The 22,901-nt window shown below is 35.3% G+C and overlaps 2 protein-coding genes and 1 long non-coding RNA gene across 3 annotated transcripts; all 3 read left to right on the forward strand.

The window, feature by feature from the left end:
* The first annotated feature begins 2,095 nt into the window (after nt 1-2,095).
* LOC112497975 (putative F-box/FBD/LRR-repeat protein At3g59240) lies at nt 2,096-2,959 on the forward strand. Its single transcript, XM_025097849.2, has one exon. The coding sequence runs from the start codon at nt 2,096-2,098 to the stop codon at nt 2,957-2,959; it is 864 nt and encodes a 287-aa protein (XP_024953617.1).
* Nucleotides 2,960-5,839: 2,880 nt separating this feature from the next.
* LOC102624282 (uncharacterized) lies at nt 5,840-6,636 on the forward strand. Its single transcript, XR_370072.4, has 2 exons — nt 5,840-6,173; nt 6,400-6,636. It is a non-coding gene; the product is annotated as an uncharacterized LOC102624282 (long non-coding RNA).
* Nucleotides 6,637-20,476: 13,840 nt separating this feature from the next.
* LOC127900040 (uncharacterized) lies at nt 20,477-21,567 on the forward strand. Its single transcript, XM_052434411.1, has 2 exons — nt 20,477-21,082; nt 21,269-21,567. The coding sequence occupies exons 1-2, from the start codon at nt 20,483-20,485 to the stop codon at nt 21,356-21,358; spliced, it is 690 nt and encodes a 229-aa protein (XP_052290371.1). The 5' UTR covers nt 20,477-20,482; the 3' UTR covers nt 21,359-21,567.
* Nucleotides 21,568-22,901: the final 1,334 nt, after the last annotated feature.

A 22,901-nucleotide genomic window follows, 5' to 3' on the forward strand; every position in this document is an offset into this window, starting at 1 on the left:
GAATGTAAATTGTCCATTCTGAATTTAGAGAACGAACGACCTGGTGGCACATACCCGGTCTAGCTTGAGAGCTTCAAGATATGCAGCGTCTTGTTCTTCTCTTAGCTGACGATCTGCTCTTATCTTTTCTTGTTCCCTGGCCCTGGCTCTTGTCCTTTCTTCCTCCTTTACCGGAGCACCAGCACCACCAAAAGCCAATCCTTGTTCCTCTACTGTTCTTTGCAAGATCTCCACCATCAGCATCACGTGGTGAAAAGAAAAAGAAAAAAAAGAGAAAGAAATGAAGAATCAACTCACAAGTTGTAGCTTTGTGGAGATCACGATATTGCCAGATGACAGCGGCTGCAGCAGCGACGAGCAGCAGCGATGAGCAGCAGTGACGAGCAGCGGCAGCAGCAGCAACTAGCAACGGCGGAGACAAGCGACGGGGACAAGATTCCAGCAACTGAAGGTCACGAGTTCAGTGGCTGAAGATCAGAACTCAGAACTGAAGGAATTTGAAGTGGACAATTGGTTTACAGAATTAGAATAAGTAGATTTAGGGATTTCGTATTTCGGTTTATTTTATAATCGGTTCGGTTTTTCGGTTTTTTTTTAAAAATCGAAAACCGAACCGACTGGTTTTACTATTTATACTATATTATTTTTTCGGTTTTTTGAGAGTAAAAAAACCGCAAAAAAACCGAACCGAACCGATCGGTTCGGTTCGGTTTTTGATTAATCAACTTTTTTTGCCCACCCCTACCGGTAGGTTATGTTTTTGCTTGATTCGCTTTCGTTTCTACTTGCTTCAACTCATCAGTTCAAGAGGGCCCAAAACAGAGTATACCATGCAAATCATCAAATCTTCTACTAGTTTTATGGTTGCTTCACCCCATGGGAAAATGAAACTTTTCGTTTTGAAATTGTATTGTGAAGCTTACTCTGCAGTAGAAGAGCTAATTTTAACTTACATTTAGGCTGTGTTTACTTGCTGGAGTGGGAGTGAGGAGTGTGGATTCCTCCTACTCCAGCATTTACTTCCTTAAAATGGGAAGGGAGTGGGAATCCCACTCTGTGGGCCCCATCCATTTTTGGAGTGGGGAGTGGGAGTGGGAATCCACTCCCACCTCTCCCTTTTTTACCCTTTTATTTTTTTAATTTAATTTAATTTAATATTTTATAATTAATAAAATAAAATAAATAATATTATATTTATTTGAATAATATTATTATATTTATTTGAATAATAATATTATATTTAACTAAATAATAATTTACATTAATTTTAAGTTAAAATTATTTTAAAATAATATTATTATATTAATAGAGAATTAATAAATATAATATTATTATATTTATTTTAAAAATAATAGTACTATATTTATTTAATAATAATAATAATAAATAGTTTATTCTAAGAAAATATTAATTTTGTACTAAATAATATTATATTATTATTTTATATAATAATAAATTTAATATAATTATATTAAATAAAATAAGGTTTCACTTTATATTAAAATTAATAATTTATTGTTCATAATTAAGAATATTAATAATTATAATAAATTTAAAAATATAATAAAATAAATATTATTCATTAAATATATTTTTTATTAGTTTTGTAATTAAAAATTATAATTCTTTAAATAAGGATAAAATTATAATTTGAAACTATTTACTCACAATCCAAGACAAAATAAATACATAAATTGAATTCTGATCTCTATTCCATACTTCTATTCTAGTGTAAGTAAACAACCTACTCCCACTCCACACTCCCAATCCTAAAATTTTCACTCCTCAGGATTTTCAATCCAATCTAAAAAGTAAACGCTACCTTACAGTATTCTTTATGAAAGAGCTATTATTGTCGTCTTATACAGTTATATTGTCTTCTTCTTATTGGGCGGGCGGAGTATGTATAGCTGAGGCCCACTCTCATCAGATAAAAAAGAAGCGGGAAAATCATTCAGTTTCCGGCCGTACAAATTTCTGGGTCGGAGCTCAAATCTCTTTTACTTGAGGGGATAAGTTTTCAATTCAGCCCATAAATAATCATCCGCGACATAGAAGCCTAACCAGAACACCTCCCAAATTTTATTTCAAATCAATGGAAAATGCTCTTCAAAGAAGCCCTAAAATTTCAAAATTGACATGCGGCGTATGTTCTAATGTTGGCGGCGAAGATGGTGATAGACTCAGCAATCTTCCAGAGCCCATTGTCCATCATATCTTCTCATTCCTGGAGACAATTGATGTTGCTAGAGTGAGCGCTGTTTCGCGAAAATGGAGGTACTTGTGGCTTTCAATTCCTTACTTGAACTTCAATATTCAAAATATTTGGTCAAATCCGCTAGAAAGATGGTCACTTCAAACAACCAATGAAAAGTTCAAAGATTTTGTCAACTGGGTATTGTTGTTTCAAAATGGTTCCCTTAGTATTCATAGATTTCGCCTTTCTTGCTTGAATCGCGTCGATGATTATACACTTTACAGATGGATTGCTGTTGTGGCACGACGAAACGTGCAAGTTCTTGATCTTGATATAATTTCAGACGAGCCCATTAAGTTGCCCCGTTCCCTTGTAACTTGTGAGTCATTGGTTTCATTGAAGTTAGATTTTGGCAACCGAGAGTACCAGGGTGTCTTAAATCTGCCTACTTGTGCTGGCTTTAGCCGGCTAAAGTCTCTTGATTTACAACATGTTGATGTATTGGATTACAACTTGTTCCGTGAGTTTCTTTCAAGTTGTCCCCTCCTTGAGAACTTGTATATGAAAGAGTGTTTTTTCCACAATTTCTTGAGTCTTGATATTTCAACAACCAGTTTAAAGTATCTGACCGTAGATGAGTTTTTATTAAGTGAACCAAAAGGTTTGCGCAGCTGTAAGGTAATTTGTGAGTCATTGGAGGCACTGAAGTTACATTTTGGTCGGGAGATTGACAAGTGTGTTTTAAAGTTACCACCTACTTGATTTGGTTTTAGTTGGCTCAAGTCGCTTGATTTAAAGAATGTCAAGTTATTGGACCATAGTTTCTTTCTTAAACTTATTTCAAGTTCTCCCCTTCTTGAGAATTTGAAAATGGATTCACGTTGTTTTCCTGATTTGAAGATTCTTGACATTTCTTCCAATAGTTTGAAGTCTTTGACACTTGAGCGTATTGAGTTTGGTGGTGATGAATTGGACAACTACAAGCTTAAGATTGCTTGCTCAAATCTTGAGTCTTTCAATATTTTTGCTCCACTGTTACCTGACTTCAACTTGAAGGGCTTAAACTCTTTACAAAATGCTTTCATTTTCTTGGAAACTATCGGGGAGCACATGGGGACTAAAGAAATTTGTCATCGCATATCTAAAATCCTCAATGGACTTCATGATGTCAAAGTTCTGAAATTGTCCTGTACTCTTTACCAGGTATATTTTTATATTTTCATTGTGCTAAAGAATGACTTTATCAGAACTTGTTTATAGCTTTCTTTTTTCTTTTTTTCATTAAATGACTAATTCTCTGCTGTAGTGAACTTCAATTGATCTGAATATACTTTTCTAAACCACGATGACATTGAATGATGCCACTAATTCTCTGATTATGTGATTATAATTATCTAGTATGTATTATACTTTGTTCATGATACATAAACATAAATGACATGTATAACATATGTCGTCCACACATTCTAAAATGTGGTTTCAACATTTTGCAAGGCCTGAAAAGGTTTTGCAGTGGTAGAAAATGCAGGATCGGCGTAGCCCCAGTCAGTACAAAATCTGAAAGAAAATGACTTTTGGGAAACAAACAGGCCTGACTTAAAGATCCACGAAGGGAGAAGGCCTAGGCAATTGGTCCATTTATGATTATGAATTAGGGGTTCTTTAATTTGGCGTGGAAATTTTCTTTTGACAATTCAACTGGTTTCGACTTTCGAGAAAGTCTTGTTTGTGTTTGTGTTGCATAACTATTGCTTTGAGGCATTTAGGTGTTAAGTAATCCCAGCAAGATTAACAGAGAGGTAAAGGAGTTTCCTTGATTGTGGCACTGGAATTTATTAAGCCTATGTATCAATTGTTTGATTATTTTGAATTGTGAATTAGAAACACAAAAGAGAATCTATGAAGAAAACGTATTGGAATGAACATTGTTGGATTCGTGTCATGTACATGTGATACACCTCCCAGCAAATATAGAGCCCTATCAATTTCACTACACGACATAATCTTTAAACCACCCAGGGGGTCTTCTCACTCGTGTGCCTGTGTACCGTTCATTACGAGTTGCTTCTTCCTCAACATGTGATGTGGCTTCCTTCATGGGCTGCTCATAATTGGACTCATCGATGGGCTGCCCTTCTTGTAAACATTCAGGTTGATCCAACTGAATGTGGAAGGTTGTATCAACATGTGTATTTTTTAGTACATGAGATTTGATCAGGACATTTTCACAAATATGACCATATAAATTCAAAGAGAAGATATCATTCATCTTCATCTTTGTTTCTGAATGCCTTCAAAAGCTCATTGCTTTTATATGCAGATCAAAACAAGCTAACTTCTTGTGCTATCCGGTTTCGTTGCTGCCTATGGATGTAGAAAACAGAGTAAATATGGTGGATTTAGAAGAAAAGATTACTAGCCCGTCATAGTCTACTACTAATTAAGGTTTTGATTGATATTGAGGCTGGACAGTTGCAGTTTAAATACTATAACTCTAAAGTGTTTAATAAACACTAGCTGTTATAACTTGAAAACTAAGTTTTGTTCTTATACTTGTATTATGAAAAACCTATAACATCTTTACTTTTTTTTTTATCAAAATTATTATTTAGAAGTTGTATTTACTATAGATTATTAACTTTTATTTCATAATTAATTTTTTTTTCTACAGACTTGAAAGTTATAGCATTTCAATATCAAATAGGACATCCATGCTAGTATAGGATGCATCAAAGTTTTGTAGTTGGGTGCTTAAAAGAAATTTTCTGGACAAATTGTCATCGGCTAAATTCTATACACTCGAAAACGTCAAATGCTTCCATTCAGTTCTCCCATGATATAAGATGAATTGATTGTTTAAATCAAATGCTTAAGATGAATCCGAGAGGGATTCATCTTACCAATCAACTTTGACTGATTAATTTTCTTTCAAAAATTCAGATTCCTGAATTTCATTAGAACTTAACGCTATTATATCTTTGTGGCTTAGTTTGATTACAGTGATTGGATTTTTTAAAATCTTGCAATCACTCCCCATGATCGCTGTTACTGCACAAAATTGAGCTGCTATCTCCATGTGAATAACGAGATTCCGAATCATCAAGCTAATTGTGTGCTACGGAATTTGGTTATGTCAGAATAATTGTATTATATTGATGGTAATAGCATGGGAAAATTTTATCCCAACACAACTTACCAAGCTAATTGTATTCGCACGTAAAATGTTGTAGTTGCCATCTTTAATTTTTGCATTCCTCACAATTCTCAAACCTAAATATAATTTGAGAATACTTTTCTATCTTTGCCCTTTGTTGTAATCTCAAGCAACTGTATAATTTGATATGCAATCCAAAGTCCTTAGAAGCGATTTTAATTGGTTTTTTATTACTTGATAATTTGGGTTAGATTGAGGAGAATTAAAATTTTTTTTTTTTGGGGAGGTTCGTAACCTACTTTTTTTTTTAATTTTTTATTATTCTAACACGAACAAGAAAACCATGTTACGATTTCTTTAGGTTTTCATAATATCAAATCAAAAGAAGAAAAAATCATTTAAATGGCAATCACATGATAAATTTTGCATAAAAATAAATAAAAATAATTAGAGAAATGATATGGCTATTTGAACTCACTAAAGGCCAAAACTTCCTTCCACCGGTTGGAACATACCCGCAATTTTGTCCTATTGTGATTTATCTGTTGGATTCAAGAGTAGTGAAATCGAACGGTCAGTAAAAGAACAGCAAATTAAAGAAGACAAATGGTGTGGCCGGTAAAAGCAATGTCAAATAACCGAAGGAAAAATAAAAAGAAAAGAAAAGTGTAAGTAATTGGGAAATCAGTCGAAATCACTGCATCGCTCGTGGCTGTGGCACAGTGGGGAAGACGTACTAATTGTCTCCTCGCGATCAATGGCAAGACCCCAAATTTGGTGACTGCTCAGGCATGTTCGGACGCCGATTACATGGACAGAAAGGTAAATCTTTTAGATTTATGTTGGACACCGATTATTGTTCTTACGGATTGTATGAAGAGTTTAATTGTTAGCAGTCGATATAGTGAAATAAGTGAATAATTGTTATAAAATGAATTGTTGAAGTTATTATTTTCACTTACTTTTACTTCCCATATGCAAAATTATATTATTTTTTGTTATGCTTGTTAATAACTGGTGGTTGTTGCTTGTGTTGCGAAAGTTGCAGAACTTCATGTCTATGAGATCACCGACTGAGATAATGGCATGGGAGCTTAACTTCGAGTAAGCAACAAATGTGCGAATTCAGCTGGTGATGTTGTATGTTATAGCAACAAAGTGAGTCAGTTTGTTATGAAGATAAATTTATTTTGAAGTTGATACAGATCCTCGAACTATGCAAATGAGAACATATGATATATGGCAATAATTGTGGATATCATAATGATTATTAACCATTATGTCTTATTGGGTAAATTGCTGTATGTTGCATTTGCAAGAAAACTTGTCATTTAAGAAATTTTGCCTAAATAGTTGATTGAAAGGTACTTTCGACAATTGTATATAACATCCTGAAAATGCAGGGAAATTTAGAGAAAAACTGTTATCAGGAAGCCGCGAGAGTATATGGTGTTGACAAGATAGGATGTTTTAGCCCTTTTTTATGTATTGTTTTCCTTATGCACAGGCAAAACAATGTCTATTGAGGTTCATATGTTGTCAGTCATATATATCAAAATATAATTGGTTAAATCAAAATATATCTGCATATATATATATACATGAAGCAATTGGACTAGTGCTGAGGTGTGAAATATATTATTAAGCATGGATAAATTAAGTATGATGTTGTATACTTAAGAATATTATAGGCCTGAGTAATGAGAGTAATCTTACTTTTGATTTGTTAATTAAATGAATAATATGAACAATAACATTATAAAAACATATTATAAGCAAATTATGTTAGAATGATAACTAAGAAGCTTTGTAGTTAGTAGTTTTGAAATGAAGATACTCTCTTTGTTGTTAAATTAAAATCCTTAATTATTCCAATATATGTGCAATTTTCATATGTATTATGGAAATTGGTAAAGTGTTGTGTGCCTGGCAGATGATTATCGAAACCATGATGACTGGCAGTTGATTAAGTTTGTGGAATTATTTAGCTGAAAATGAAATGACAATAAAATAAAAAATGAAGCAATTTACTACTATTGCTAATAAAATATCTCGACTTGGCTTGATGTTCATCACGTGTTGTTAGTTTCATATACTATAGATACAAACCTCTCCGTTTTTTGTCTTTATAAGGTATCTTCGTTTGGACTTTATGTGAATGAAGATGCATTTATGTTCGTAACGTTATTAATGTGAAATTTGTTTTTACACATTGAACCAGAAACAATGCACACCGAAATTGGTGCTTGCATTATAGGTAAGCTTTGTGGTAAGTCTTTGGTTGGACCACAATAAACTAGTTAGGCAGTATTTCTTTGGGTTTATAAAATTTTTGGTGCTTTTTATTCTATTCTGCTTTATTTTGAGGAGGCCATTCTGGCAATGGCAGTTGCAAAATTCGACATCTCTCTTATTTTGATTCGAAGAAGATGGTTATTGCTTTGTTCACGTGTTTGTTATTATGATGTTTAGTATTGTGTATGCATTAAAACATCTTCATTTAAGTGTCATTGAATCAGCATCGCTTCACGTTGCTTTTAGGTAGTTGTTCCATATGGAATTGAGTACCTGCCTAGAGAAATTAGTACGCTGGGAAGTTATATAAGTAAACTCATTTATTTACGACGGTGTCTGATACAACATTTTGTCAGATGGTTTAGCTTTATGAATGCTGAGACATTGCAATTGCATGCGACATGTGTTGTTTAAGTCTATCAGTATGTCCGTGTGTATCAGTTAGGTGGGTGGCAGGACTACTGTACATTGTCCAATAGAAATGCTTTTCCATTGTGATGATGTTGTACTATTGGGTTTATTCTTCAGGTTATTTATATTAGAACCTATGAAATTCTTCTATCAGCAAACAGAGGACCAGTTGAAGATGCAGATTGTCCTTTGAACAATTAGAAGTATGCATTTATTGTATAAATTTACCCATAGACATGCATTATGTCATCACTTTGTAGTTTATTATGATAGTTATTGTAGTGACTGGGTAATTATTAGTAGGCAATATCTTTCATTTGTGTGAAGATGTATGTCTTTAGAGAAAGCATCATGGTTAATGGTGATGCTTTTGACAGATCTGACCTATACGCGTATTTTGGTAGACGCTTAGGTCGCAGCGACAATCAAACATTTCCGGATCTCCAGTTATGATATTAAAAATGCATAACAATTGGAATTTGCCTTGAACTTGAATTGTTATTGAAGATTGGACACACATTGTTGTGCATTGAAGGAAATAAAAGAACACTAAACTTGGCATAAGTACAATAGTAAATTACTTTAGAGGGATTAAAGGTCGATAAAGTAGTGATATCTAGGATTCATCATGCCTTGCACCATGGGAGAGATAAGGAAACCTAGTTACACCCTTGTGACAGATTAAATTTGAAGAACAAAACATGCAAACTCAGCTCCATGTTTTATCTTTTAAGGACAATTAGAGCACAATTGATGCTGAGGTGTCACGCTACAAGAAATTAATTATTCAGTGAAATCTTATTCTTAATATTGTCATCATAAGGATGCGTGGTCTCCGTTCGCTTATATGGAAAATTCGTCTTATTTAAAAACCTGCATGCAAATGAACAAAACTTGAAAGTGAGGGAGCAATATTTGTTGGCGATGAGGAAAAATGTAAAAATCTTACTTATTCTGCCTTCTGTAGAGGCTGAGGTGACGTTACAAGACTTCATTCGTTATAGAAGCTTTCATGGGCGGATGAGAAATTGGTCTATGATAAATGCAAGTGTTCCAAATATGAGTTGCTAATATTTGCATATTGGAGATAAACATAAATAGAGGAAGAAACAAACTTGTTATCTACACTAACCTTAGCACCAGATGCCTCGACATGAGTCTCTTTCGTGTCATTCTGAGTTGGCACCAAAGTTTGGTCATATAAATCATCAGCAATAAATGATGTGTTGTCTAGTGCGGAGGGCGGCAGGATTTCATCACATAATTTCAGCTGCCATTTAGATCGTTCGGGAAGTTTATCCATACCTGAGGCATAAGTTGTCCGATATTGGTCCATCGAGAAAAGTTGGTGAACATTGTCTTCAATGTTCTCACCTAGTTCTTCTAAGCATCTACAAGCATGAGAACACGGAATCCCTGATAGTTGCCACAATCGACATGTGCAAGTCATTGAAGTAATGTCCACCTCATAAGTCATAGAATCAGTATCCTCAACTTTCATCTGGCGCCCTGTTGAATATAATATCCTGATTTGTTGACCTTGTATGACACGGTTACGAATTTGCTGCTGAACTGATGGAGTTATTTTATTCCTCAACCAATTCCAACCTGACAATCGTCGTCGTTCATATGTATCTGCTATGAAAGATGAAATTGCTGCAAACCTATCAGCAATGCTAAGGCTAAAAAATTTTGCGAAACTGTTTCGAAGGTATACTGTGAGCATGATGGTTACATTTGTGCATTTGACCCAAACTGGCATGCAATGCAACGCCCATTTCTTCCATTGTGTTTGAAACAGCCACTGATGGCATTCAATGCTTGAACTTTGTATCATTTTAATGTACCTTGTGAATTGCACTTCCGACGTGCTACGACAGGCAGCCCAGAATAAGTCTTTCACAGGTGGATCAGGGAATTGTACCAACATCTGATTGTAAATGCTGCAGCAGCATTGTCTACAGTGAGCCAGAGGAATGCAATCTTCGATGGCTTCAAGAACCCCATTATCCCCATCTGTGATAATGCATAGTCCCTCTCCATTTTCCCTTCTCAACGCTCGAATTAAATTATTAAGGAAAAAATACCAAGAGTTAAAGTCCTCTATTTCCACTTCGGCGAGGGCAATTGGTAGAATGTCATTGTTTCCATCAAGAGCAGCAGCAACCAGCATGACACTTTTATGTACGCTGTTTATAACCCAGCCATCAACTGCGATGAAATTACGAAAGTTCATCTTAAAAGTAAAGGCTGGTTCATGGAAGCATACAAACATCCTATGAAATATTTTACTACATCCACTGTCTTCGTCTTTAGTCTCCAACACTACAATGTTGTGGCTGTTTATTCGTTCAATCTCGGTCTTCAACTGTGTAAGCCTTGTATATCCCTGCACGTGATCTTTGCCCAGAAGTTGTTGTGCACGCTTTTCTGCTTTAAAAATCTTCCATTCCGGGCATACAACTCCGAATGTTTGAATGATTTGTTGCTTAACCTCTACAGAGGCCGTTTCTGGATTCTGCTTCCATAAATGGAGATAATTTGCAGCTATCCACTTGCTTGTACACTTAAATGCTCGTTTTATATGACAAGCATGGGTCAGTGAAATATCTTTAACAATGAAAGAGTTCCCTGTTGATATCTTTGCTCCCACAATTTTCCAATCACATCGTAATAAAGAACACTCAAGGTGGATCAAATCAGGACCATTCTCGATAATGCATAATTTGAATCCCTCCCGAAGAGAAAATACCTCTACAGCCCGTCGAAACTGAAATTCATCCCTAAAAAGTTGTCCCTGACGCATTATCATTTTGTGATGCACATTATCTTCAAATAAGAAACCAGTAGTATGGTGTATTTCCCGGCAGCGAGGGATTGTGCCTATGTACAGTACAGTAACATCAGTGTCCGAGCAGTATCCCTCTAAGTAAGTGACACTGTGATTGTTGTCTGGAATAAAATCTTCCTCATCATCGGAATACGATTGTGTAGCCCCCTTGTTATGTTCACGAACCCATTGACCTGTCCCTTCATCAATTGCAGAAGCAATGAGGTTTATACAAGTATGTAAATTGTTTATGACATCATCTTCATCAGCATCAGAAACATCATTCTGTCCAAATGTGTCCATGAGGTCTCTGTGCGATAGCATAATTGTCTTCCCTGTCGGTTTTTCATTACTCTTTATGGGTCGTTCGGCTATACTAGAAGTTGCAGGGCATTTGCCTAGTTTCAGTGGCTGGTTTTCAAATGATCTACATGATTCTTCTTTCCCATGTTTTCCCCCAAACAATTCTCTTCGGACTATTTTTTCCCTCAAATGTCTGGTAATTTTTTCAAAAGTATTTTTTGTTGTGCCCAAATTAAGTGCAGATTGTTGCATATATGACCCTACAGAATCTTGTACTGGAGTGAAATTTGCCTTTGATTGAGAGCTCTGATCAGTACATTTTTGCTTTTTATGACGATCAATAGTCTGATCTCTTGCCTCCATTATGTTATCAACAACAATGTACTTGTTGGACAAGTAAAAATGATCAAATTGCCTGCATTGAGCAAAATTGGTGTCTTAACAGACCGAATAGGGGAAATAATAAGCGAGACATTTTATTAATGAATTTAAACAGTGAATAGATAAGTGATTATATGTCGTTATATACATGTGCAATTTCGGCCAAATAAATATACCTCTATATAACAATTTATTCTTAATTTTCATGAACATTACATACGGACTAACATTATGTCAAAACACATTCATCATGGCATTGAAAATCATAGCAGTAATGATATTATGTGATGTTATTAAAGGAATACCTAAAAAACAACACCTGTTCCTTGCAAACTTAACCTCGCGAAAAGTCACTCATAACCATTGACCCGTGTATATTGAGCAATCCCAAACCTCAGTCCATACAATCTTGTCTTCGATCTTCTTCACATGGTTGTTTTTCCAATTGCTTGCATATAAACCCTTTTAGTTCTGTAGTGGTGTAATTGTAAGTGATAGTGTTCCTGGAACAACAAATATACCACATAGCCTTGGAGATCATGGTTTTATAATAAAGATGTTCATAATATTTCTATTCGTACGTGGAGTGGACGGCAAGTAACAAGTTATTGGATAGGCATCTGAAGTAAGTACACGTGTCGTCCTCAGTAAATTCTCCTACGCGATACATTTGTTGCCGCATATTCAACACGAGTTACATTGATTTGCCATTGGCTAAAATTTATACTTGCCTTCACGGTCCTGTTGTTGAAGGATATGCCCTTTAATTGTGTTTCTCAATTAGTGGAGAGCCCATACAATGAAATATCTCTGGCAGAGTTTATAAATTTGTTCTGAAAGTTGGAATTTTTTGGGCTTAACATGTTAAGGATGAAATTTCTGGGCAGGAGCAATAACGGTTCAAATGGTCAAACGACACTGCGTAATAATTTTTATGAGTGAAGAAATGTACTAGCATGTAGGAAAATTTTTAGATTATTTATTGGATCGACAATTTCCAAATAAGTGCAGATTATCTATTAAATGTAAGTTTTTGATATAACCTCGTTGTAGGTTGAGCAAATTCGTTAGTGTAAAAAACAAGAAAATTTTGTATATATTCGAGTATTTGTTTGCTCTTATTCGTAAATTGATTGTAGACTGTCGAATGTTCATTTTATTCTTCCTGTTATGTAGTGCAGCTTTCAAGGTTCATTTAATTTGCTCGGTGATTTCCTTACGAAGCATAAGATTTGTTCTTGTAACTAGTTAAATAAACAAGTTAAACTTATGAATGTTTCCGCTCAAATTATCATAAGGCATAACTTAACTTATATTGCTATTGGTCCTCAACCGATAGGTCACCCGTTTCAAAGTAAGAACCTTACTTAGTTTCGTTTTCTCCCACCTCACAACTTGAATGCATGTGTACCTTGCTGGGACCCTTACATACTGGCTTATAATTTTGCTATGACACGAGTTACAATGGTTTCCATAAATTTTTACGAGTGACAATCTTGTGCGGAAAACAATGTCATAACTTTATCATTAACCAGTTACTTTTATGACTTATTGCACTTTTGACAAAATATAATTTTTTTTGTTATTTGTCGCATACCATTCACCCACAATATTCAAACTCTACTGTTATCAGTGACGACGATGCTCATTACAGCCACCTGCTGACTGAAGCCAATAAATGTTTAAAAATGGTACACAAGACATTGCAAGCAGCACAAAAACAACGACATATTATTACAACATTAAAACTCGGCAGGTGCAACATTGATAATACTAGTCACACAACCATCTTACATAACTTTAGTAAAAAGACATATTAATTAACGTAGAGGGGACGATCTCTGGAAGTGGGCCCATTCACTTCAGCTATTGAGATGTAGGAATTATTTTTGTTGCCACGTCACTGTCTTCGCAGAGCTGTTGCGCTGTCGTTTCCATCTCCTCCTTCAATAGACAATCAGAAATAATTTTTGTTACAATTCGAACATTAACAAGCACAAAACAGTAGGTAATTAATTCTGCCTCTACGTCTGCTACTAATAATGAACGGCTGTGAACTGAGGATTCACTACATCATACATTAGAAATATTATCAAGTGAAGTACGCAAAAACATCAATTTATGTAATTCTCTCACCCGTTCATGTACAACATTTGGTGATACATCCTCAGGAACATTTTGCACTTGTGCAAATCGCTTGCTGGGACCCTCGTCACTCGAACTTATGCTTGGGTTTTCACGCTTTCGATAATTTGATGGTTGATTTGGTGCAGACTTCGTTGCCGCAACTGTCAATGCATTGGGCTGCATGCCGGTTATCATTGGCGGCTGAAATTGGGTGGCATCTGCATTAGTGAAATATACTCCTATATCGAGATTGCGAAGTCCCCTTCTAATGCAACCTTGCACGATTTTGTGAAGCAAGTTGTCAGATATTACGGGTACATCCAAGTTGAATGCCCAAGGGATGTGAACTCTTGGACGAAAGACATGCTTTCTGGGAGATTCAGGTCGCTTCAGCACCATGGAGGCTACGTTACATAGCTGAAGCATATTGAAGTCGAAGGGCTTGTTAGTTTTCAGCAGCACCGTTCTATCCATGTATTCAAGGGCAAAAGTAAAGCACTCTTCTGTTGGGACTTGTTCAGCTGCCATTGATTTGCTGAAATAGACATTTGAACCCATAATCCATAAGTTACATAATCATTTCACTTGAAGAAGTACACTTACATTAAACACCGACATTATAAAAATGTATAAAAGCATAAGACGATAACTTACTTATAAGCTGGAATTTCGTCGTTAGGTTATGCAGTATATGCATAGGTTCACTTGAAGTTGGAGAGATTCATTATTAATATAGGTGATGAAGATGGGGGATCGTTAGCTTACTTGGGCACCAAGGTTCTTTTTGCTTAGATCACGACCTTTCATTTATTAGCCTAATTTACAAATGGACGGTCACTTGTTTCTTTGAAAATAAGTTGCTGAGTTGATGAGCGTGAGAGATATTACTCCGCCACCCACATCTCCTACTGAAGTACATTCATTTAACTTAGAAACAATAAATGACATGTCAATATCAATTATTTTGGTTACTGTTCGAATGCATATTCAACACACTATATGAAAATATTTCAACACTGTGAACGAAACTTATTGTGGACATGGATTTTTGTCCCTGCTGCGATTTACTGGCCACATTTCTGTCGAAGAAATTAATGGACAACACTATTGGTGCGTTGAAACTTGGGCAGCAAGTACCTTTTCTTATCTGCCTCTCGAAAGGGCCACGTGGCCTCGTTTCGTGATATTTGTAATCACAATATGTACAAATTACTTTGATGCATTAATGGGGATCTGTGATATTATGCGAGATTAACTAATCCCGATATGCAGGGACGGCTCTGTTCGTTCCAAAATTACTGAAATAACCCTATGCATCTGATCCACAGTTGTAGAAAATACATTTGCATTGTCAGAAAAGACAGTCATTCGAATTTTGAATTTCAAACCTACAGATGGGTGGGATTAGAGATAAACTTAGAATAAATTAATTGTACCCTAGTTTTTATTTTTAATTATTATAGTCCACTTCAAAGAAAAAAAGAACCAGGGCTTCCATGGCATCGTCTAGCAGCACCAATGATGGTAGGCCTCTTTACCCCCGAATTAAGAACAGACACTGTAGGTGCCCTGAACGCAGGCGGTCCATTGTGAGGATTTCAGAATCTTCTGCGAATCCTGGCCGGTTGTATTTTGCTTGTGACACGTGCAAATTTTAGGAATTTTGGCTGCCAGATATCGAGGAGTGCTACAACATTTATGATTTCGCAGACGCCAGATTGCATGTGTTGCGGGAAATGCATCCACTTCCTCAAATCAATAATGATGTTAACAGACGCGTTCGTAGGCTAGAGGGTATTGTTTGGTTTTTGGGTACTACTCTGGCCGCTGCATCAGCAGTGGTGGGTGCACTAGTCGTCAATGGTTGGTTGTTTCAACCTGGATCTAGTGCGTAATTAGCATTTGTGCATATATGGCTTTCGTTAGTAATAGAGTATTATCGCACAAATTGCTCTAAGATAATTATGGAATGTAAGACTTTTGTTCATAACCGTGCAGGTTGGTTCATGGTTTCATATTCGTCGTGTACTTGGTTAAATTTTCGATTAATAAACTCAAAGTTATATGATTAAGAGTTAAATTTTCGCAATTTATCCAATTTTTCCGTATCATATTTTCTCTGTATTGGACGTGTGAATTGAGGAAGACAAAAATATAGGCTGCTTTGATATGCTTTTAACCTCACATCGCATAATCTTTAGAAATTGGAGTTGTCAGCCTCAGCATGAAGACTCACGGAGATTGTTGCAGTGTTACTTGGTTTTATGAGGAATTTATTAAGGGAACGAAATGAGTGGTGCTTCAATTGTAATAAGTTCAATCAAGTGACTTTTTCCTGTTTATTGCACTCTTTTTTGCAGAGTGAATTCCGCACTAATCAGACTACACTTTTGTAATGCAGCATACACCCAAGTGGTTTCGACTCCCATTGTACGATTGCATTTTTAGTTCACCCCACGTATATATGACATTAATATAATTGACATAATTTTCCTGTTATGATAAGGGATGCCACATGCTACGCTACAACATATTGTTAGTGGAGGAGATATTGATTGAGCTGGTGCTGTCTTCTTCAACCATCTATCCATATGAATTCATTAACACATGTTCTTGTATAATATCATTAATGCCTCCGTAAATTGTAATTAATATAATGATCCAATATCTCATCCATTGGATAAATGCAGTTCATGGGTAAAAGCTCCTTCAATTAATTCTCACCCTGCACATTGAACTCTCACAGCCTACTCTTCAATAAGAATCAATATGTCCAAGTGCCTTCAAATAAACCATAAAGATCCTCATGTTCCTATAATATTTCATGACAAAAAAATGATAGTTGGGAGTTTGTTGAGGCCCATTCAATATTATGGGCCTGTACATTCTTTATATAAACAACATGCCTATGAGATTCATTTGCAAACTAGTAAGGATGGGGTTTTTGGTACAGGTGCAACATTCAATTCAAATAATTGCATGCATATAATAGACCTATCAATGTATGTATGATTTGCATTAAACTTTATGTATTAACAGGCAATGCATAAATAAGTACAATGAGTTTTATCCAAAACAGCACCAAATATGACAGAAGTGGTATAGTACGACTGTTATTACCATTGATAAAGCCATTACATGATGGCTTATCTATAGTATTCTAACATTCAAAAACATTCGACTACGTAAGAAGGACAACTCTTCGGTCAACTTGCTCCTGATTTGTGCCCACTTGGACAATAATAACATTTACAAAATACACCATCAGGTAGTAGCTACACTTATGTCTGGATGAGCAGTTCCAATAACTTACGAGCTACCCCAAACACAAAGTCAACCCCATTCACCGTGAAGGTCATTGATAGGTGACGGCCATCTTCCCCCCATGATGCCTCAAATTTTCCAATAGCAGTTGTGAAAGAAAAAGTCCAACAGTTTGCACTGAAACTGCAAGAGAACTCCAGGTCCATGTTGTTATTTATCCTCCGGTCGCCTGCAATTGGAGGACCATTCACCACTCAGTTATTGGAACTATGGCTAATTTAAACGAATCTACAATCGACCCGTATAAAAAACATGAACTGTGTTGTTACAATAGATTAGAAGACCAGGGTAAACCATAAACAAACAATAGGAATACTTAAATTATGACATAAACGCCTTCCAAATACATGCTTCACAGAAACACTATCAATAAATTAGATAGTGAACCCTAAATAATTAGAAAAAAAGGACAAAACTTGAAGAAATTGGAACTATTATAAATAACCATTTGGCTTAAACCCATGGCTGGCATCTGCTTAGGCATGAAACATACCCTTACAACATGGAGACCATTAATTGAGGTAAATGTGGTGGCTGATTGAAACAAAACTGTTACAAATTTATGGTGCATGGGAAAATAACATACCAACATGTTTTAGAATTATTTTGTGAAACAAAAAAATTGTTAGTTAAGCGAAGAAAAGTACTATGTGCAATAGAAAAAAATTTGATGGGTCGTAAAACATAAGATTTCAACCTTATATGTTAATCATTCACAAATACATAATTACAACTGGGAGTGTAACTGGAAACAGATTCGGCTGAAATAAAAAGTTCAATAATTACACTAAATTGGGAACCAACAAACTACATCGCATTAATTACAGTCAATGTAAAGTTTTGCAGGATCTTTGTTTAACCCAACCATAACTGATTCGTTATGTGTGAATATTTGAAACTGGAATATTCACGGGTAAAGCCCTTTGTCAACTACCCGAACGGGAAAATAAGAAAACATTTGCATGAATGAGGATCTCACAAATTTATCACAATCAATAGAAGGAAAGATAATGCACCAACCTGACATGGTTGGTCCAGAGAGTTAGATCTCGAAGGATGGCTGTATAGTTTGTGAAGTCCAAGATGGAGAGCTTTAGTTGCACCTTTACTTCTCTCAATTGTTATTCAGGTCATAAGTTGATGCACCCTTTTTAGGCATTTATTGTATGTACATGACGTTGACATGAACGGGAAAAGTTCTCATTACTTACTAGTCTTGGGGCTGCCGTTGTCACAACGAAGACCATTGGATCAGAATGAAAATGAGATGGCACATATCCGTCGAATTGCGCAACAACCTTGGGGACGTTATTTCACACTTTATTCGGCCAGACAAAATGACCAAAATACCCCAATGTACTTATTTTGTCTAAGTGCGCTCGTTCGCTTGATAGAATTTAAGCTAAATTTTCTTCAATATCAGTTACGCAGGAGGAGGTCTTATCATTTCACAATAAATGCAAGATGGAAAAGTGGATCTAAATTATGTAGAATGTCCCATAACAATTATTTTTACTTCGAGGTGAAGCATTTAAAAATGACACGCTATAAGTAGGGGTGGGCAAAAAAATCGTAGTCTTAAAAAAACCGAACCGAATCGATGGTTTTTTCGAATTCGGTATGTTTTTTTAAAAAAAAAAAATGAACGGTACAATATATAAACAAACCGAAATGTCAGTTCGGTATTCGGTTCATTTAACTGAACCGAAAAACCGAATTATTTTTAAATTTTATTAAAATAAATGTGTTAATTTTTAACTGATTGTGTAAGATAGCTAACATAAACTTGCATACACACAATCAGAGTATATATATATGTTAGTGTTACAATTTTGCAAATTTTTATGTCCCAAATTAAACACTAAAATCAAATATATAACAATTTCGTAAATTTTATAAATTTCAATTTCATGAAGAATTTTTTAGGCCAATGCAATCTCAAGAACAACAGCAAGTCGCTGAGGAGTAAATGATAGTTGATTGATGTTGCTTACCATTAAGTTTTCTTTATTTTTTTTTAAACTAGCATCTTATTATTATAGATTGTTTATTTAATTATTTATTAATAGTTAGTAAGATATTATTGATAAAATGTGTTTTAAATACTTTGTATTTATTGTTAATATTTGTAATGAAATTAGGATGAACTTGTTTAAAAAAATTATTACACTTATGAAACCTAATGGGCTAAAAATTTGAAAATTCAAAATAGCTCCAATAGGCCCAAAACTGAAAAAACCGATCCGAACCGAACCGAACTGTGCCCACCCTTAGCTATAAGCTAATTTTCAAAATTAGATAATCAAAAGCAATTTAAGCAGGTAGTAGTCCAGCAAAAGAAGAAGAGTTATCCAATATATCTGTAATAGCTAAATATAACACATACTAACATAAGATCATGGATAATTGTGATGACTATTCATAAATGTCAGTATGTTTCAGTGTACTAGATCAGTGCTTATATGTGACCAAATTAACGTGCTCCATTGTGATATAATCAACGAATTGACTACCTCCATTTCCTCTACTTCTGGTATGAACGAAGGTGATGATACAACAGATTGCATGGTCTCGTTGATCCTGAGAAGTTAACTCATTACAGTCAATGTAAATGGTGACATTGAAATCAGTCAAAATCGTACGGCGTTATCATCGTTCCTTGCTGCCGAAGAAATATGCGGACAAGCTGGGTAACATAAATCTACATTCCGATAACCAAATTGTTTTGCAGGGAGAATATGTGGATAATATGAAACTATAAAGTTGTTGCCAAACAATCATCTTAAAAAACAATTATCCACCCTGTGGAAGTTGTTGTCAATCATGGCACCGAAACTGATCTATAGCTTAAATGCAACTCCCAAGGTCATTAAATCAACAATTATGCACCCTATCTGATCACTAGAAATTATTAGACCTAGAAGTAGGAGTACATCCTAGTTTTGGGCAATGACCCGTTTACCATTTTCTCGTATATGCAACTTGATTAGTTTTTATCTTATTACGTGTAATCAATGCAATGTGCTTCGGCTTCTTTGTTAAATACAGGTGAATTTTTTTTTGTTTTCTTCTGTAACGCGTGAAAATACGTGGACCCGAACATAACAATTAACTGAGTGGGCTAAATGTTGTCAATCAACTACAAAGTAAGCCTGCATTTGCACTGTCAACGAATAGTGTTCGTTGATTTAAAAATAATTAGATGATTCTGTTGCATTCTTGATGACCACGAAAGGCAGAACAGTGAATTCTTATAATCGCATATAAATACATGTTATGTCATTTAGGAAAATCGCCAATTACTTCCGATTGAAGTGGATGACTTAGTTTGAGAGTAGTTTACCATTTCTGTTACTTGTTATTCTCCAATATCTCTCTTTTATTTTTATGTTACAGTTAGATACTTAAAATTCATTGTAACGAACTCGTGAAAATCATTATTGTGCAGGACCCAAAGGAGATGGAACAACAAATACCAGAAATCCCCCATCCGCTTTACTTTAGGTTTGAGCTTCTGTACATGGGACGCATCGTGCTTCTTCAAACGGTGAGGCCTATGCACTTCAAAGTCCACCAACTCTGTAGTTTGGCAGCAATGGTCGTCGTTGGTGCAACATCACCTAATGTGCAAGATTTCAATCCAAAGGCAACAGTCCCCTGGGCTCATATATCGATTGATGTCCCGACCGATGATTGTTTGGCAAAGATCGTACGGGAGTGCATTCTGAGAGGCTTCCTGAAATTAGAAATCAATGTTCTTTTTAGAGGCTATGATGAAGGAGCAGGTTGTAGCCAACAATCACAACCTGCACGGGGCAGACTGGCTGACCTTGAAGATTTGCCTACTATTGTTGATGGAACCATTAAACATCCAATTTTGAGTCCATCAGTGGGTGGGATCATTCATGCTGACTCTGGTACAAGTGCAAGAGGAGTCACAACGACCATTCTGGGTAAACGTCGTTACAAGTGCAAGAAGTGCGGGACTGGCGGCCATAGTAAGCGAACGTGCAAGGCCCCTATACAGGCGACAACCTTTTCATCCCCCGAACCAGTAACTGTTCGGCTCCACCCTTCTTCTATAGGGTCATATATATTTTCATATATAACATTAAGCGACATTATTTGTCACTTTTTTTTATGCTGCATATTTTATATTAAACTATTGTAAGTTTGCATTAATTTTGTGGTAGCGACTTGTAGTTGTTTATTGCTTGAAATTTAATAACTCCTTAATTTCTTGCAGCGCACTCAAGCAAATAATTTGGATCCACATTCTGGGATTGGATCGACTGCCGAGACATCCACCATGCGTGAATATCAGCTCCTTCGTTGAAAAAGCAGAAAGCATGTAACTTTTGTTATTTTTCGCACCATCGCTGTCAGGAATAGTGTACGTGTTATGTCCATAATAATGTTGTTATGTAGGCTAGTTAACAAAATGTGGTGTACCGAAGTAGTAGAATGTGAGTAGTGGCTATGAAACTTGTCGACTTATTTTGATGACTTTTATGGGTTAGGTAGGAATATGAGAGAAAGTCGGCATTTATATTTTGTATGTAAATTTTATGGAGTATGAATGGAATCATGGCATGTATTGGCTTCTAGTGCAAACCTTAAAGCATAGGCCCAAATATATCTTTATGTGATTCTTACCACCAAAGTGAAGTCACTACTCGTCGTCATAAATGATACAACGTGGTTTAAATATTTAACGCTGAAAATGTCACCCATGATGGGAAACAATGAACAAAATGATACGAAGCATACAAACGATATATTGTTCCGGCATGAAAAGGCAAGAGTAACGAAAATGTTGTTATTTTCCATAACTTTAACACATGAGAGATAATTAATTTCGTCCACGTTTATAACGATAAGTATCTTTGTTAGTATACATTTGCACCGCATAAAAGTGAAGAACAATTATTACTGCGTGTTTTATATGTAATCGTGTTTTAACTTTTTTTTTCGCTTTCATAGTTGCAGTTTATACCAATTCATCGAATTTCGTCAATCAGGAGCAATTATTGCTAGTTCTGCTTGGTCTCCTGTGCTGAATAACTTATTTTTTAAAGTGATTGGGTGGTGGTCCAGATGTCAACCTTGGTTGGACCATTTTTAACACGGTTAAGTGGTTTAATATTCACTATTCTGCAAATGTTTTTCCAATTGAACAATATAGTTTATTATGCCTATAGAGAAAGATGGTTTTCCCTCATTGTCTCTCAGCAAACTTTGTAATCCTATCGGCATTTCAAATGAGCTGAAGTTATCCGCTAGTTTATATCTAGTGGCACTAGTATATTTGACTATAGTATGATTACGAAGGCTAGTGCAATTATACTTGCCATTTACTTTGTCTATTAAGCACATTCAGAACGAGTTACAGTTTTGTGTGCAACAACCTAAAATGTACTTAATGAATTTTGCTCATTATTATTATAAAGTAATATAGTTATTTTCTCATTATGTAATCATCTATTTTAATTTATTGTTATTGTAAAATAAATATATTAATATATTTATTACGTGTAATAATATATTAACAAAATTATTTATTATAATATGTTAATTAATACCAAATAACGATAATGTTGTGCATTATCATAATTTGGGGAGGGAAAACGTAGAGAATCCCGAATGGAAGACTTATTTCCACCTCCCTACAGATGGAGGGTAGGGTTGGCAAAACCCTAGGCCGGGTCCGAGTCTCACAATGAGCGGACCTGACCCGGATGCATAGATGCATGGGCCGAGTTGTGCCGGGCTTTATCCGGGTACTCGGATGTTATATTTTTTAATATGATATGTGTTTTTTTGAATTTTTTGGTAATTTTACAAGTTTAAAATTAATTTTAATAAAATTTAACATGAAA

This window comes from Citrus sinensis, chromosome 9 (assembly GCF_022201045.2).
Source record: "Citrus sinensis cultivar Valencia sweet orange chromosome 9, DVS_A1.0, whole genome shotgun sequence".
NCBI lineage: Eukaryota > Viridiplantae > Streptophyta > Magnoliopsida > Sapindales > Rutaceae > Citrus > Citrus sinensis.

What these genes read in the sequence shown, in the direction of transcription:
- LOC112497975 (XM_025097849.2), top strand. Translation starts at nt 2,096, where the DNA reads ATGGAAAATGCTCTTCAAAGAAGCCCTAAAATTTCAAAATTGACATGC.
- LOC127900040 (XM_052434411.1), top strand. Translation starts at nt 20,483, where the DNA reads ATGGAACAACAAATACCAGAAATCCCCCATCCGCTTTACTTTAGGTTT. An exon ending in CATCCCCCGAACCAGTAACT is followed by an intron (nt 21,083 to 21,268) that starts GTTCGGCTCCAC and finishes AATTTCTTGCAG; the next exon opens with CGCACTCAAGCAAATAATTT.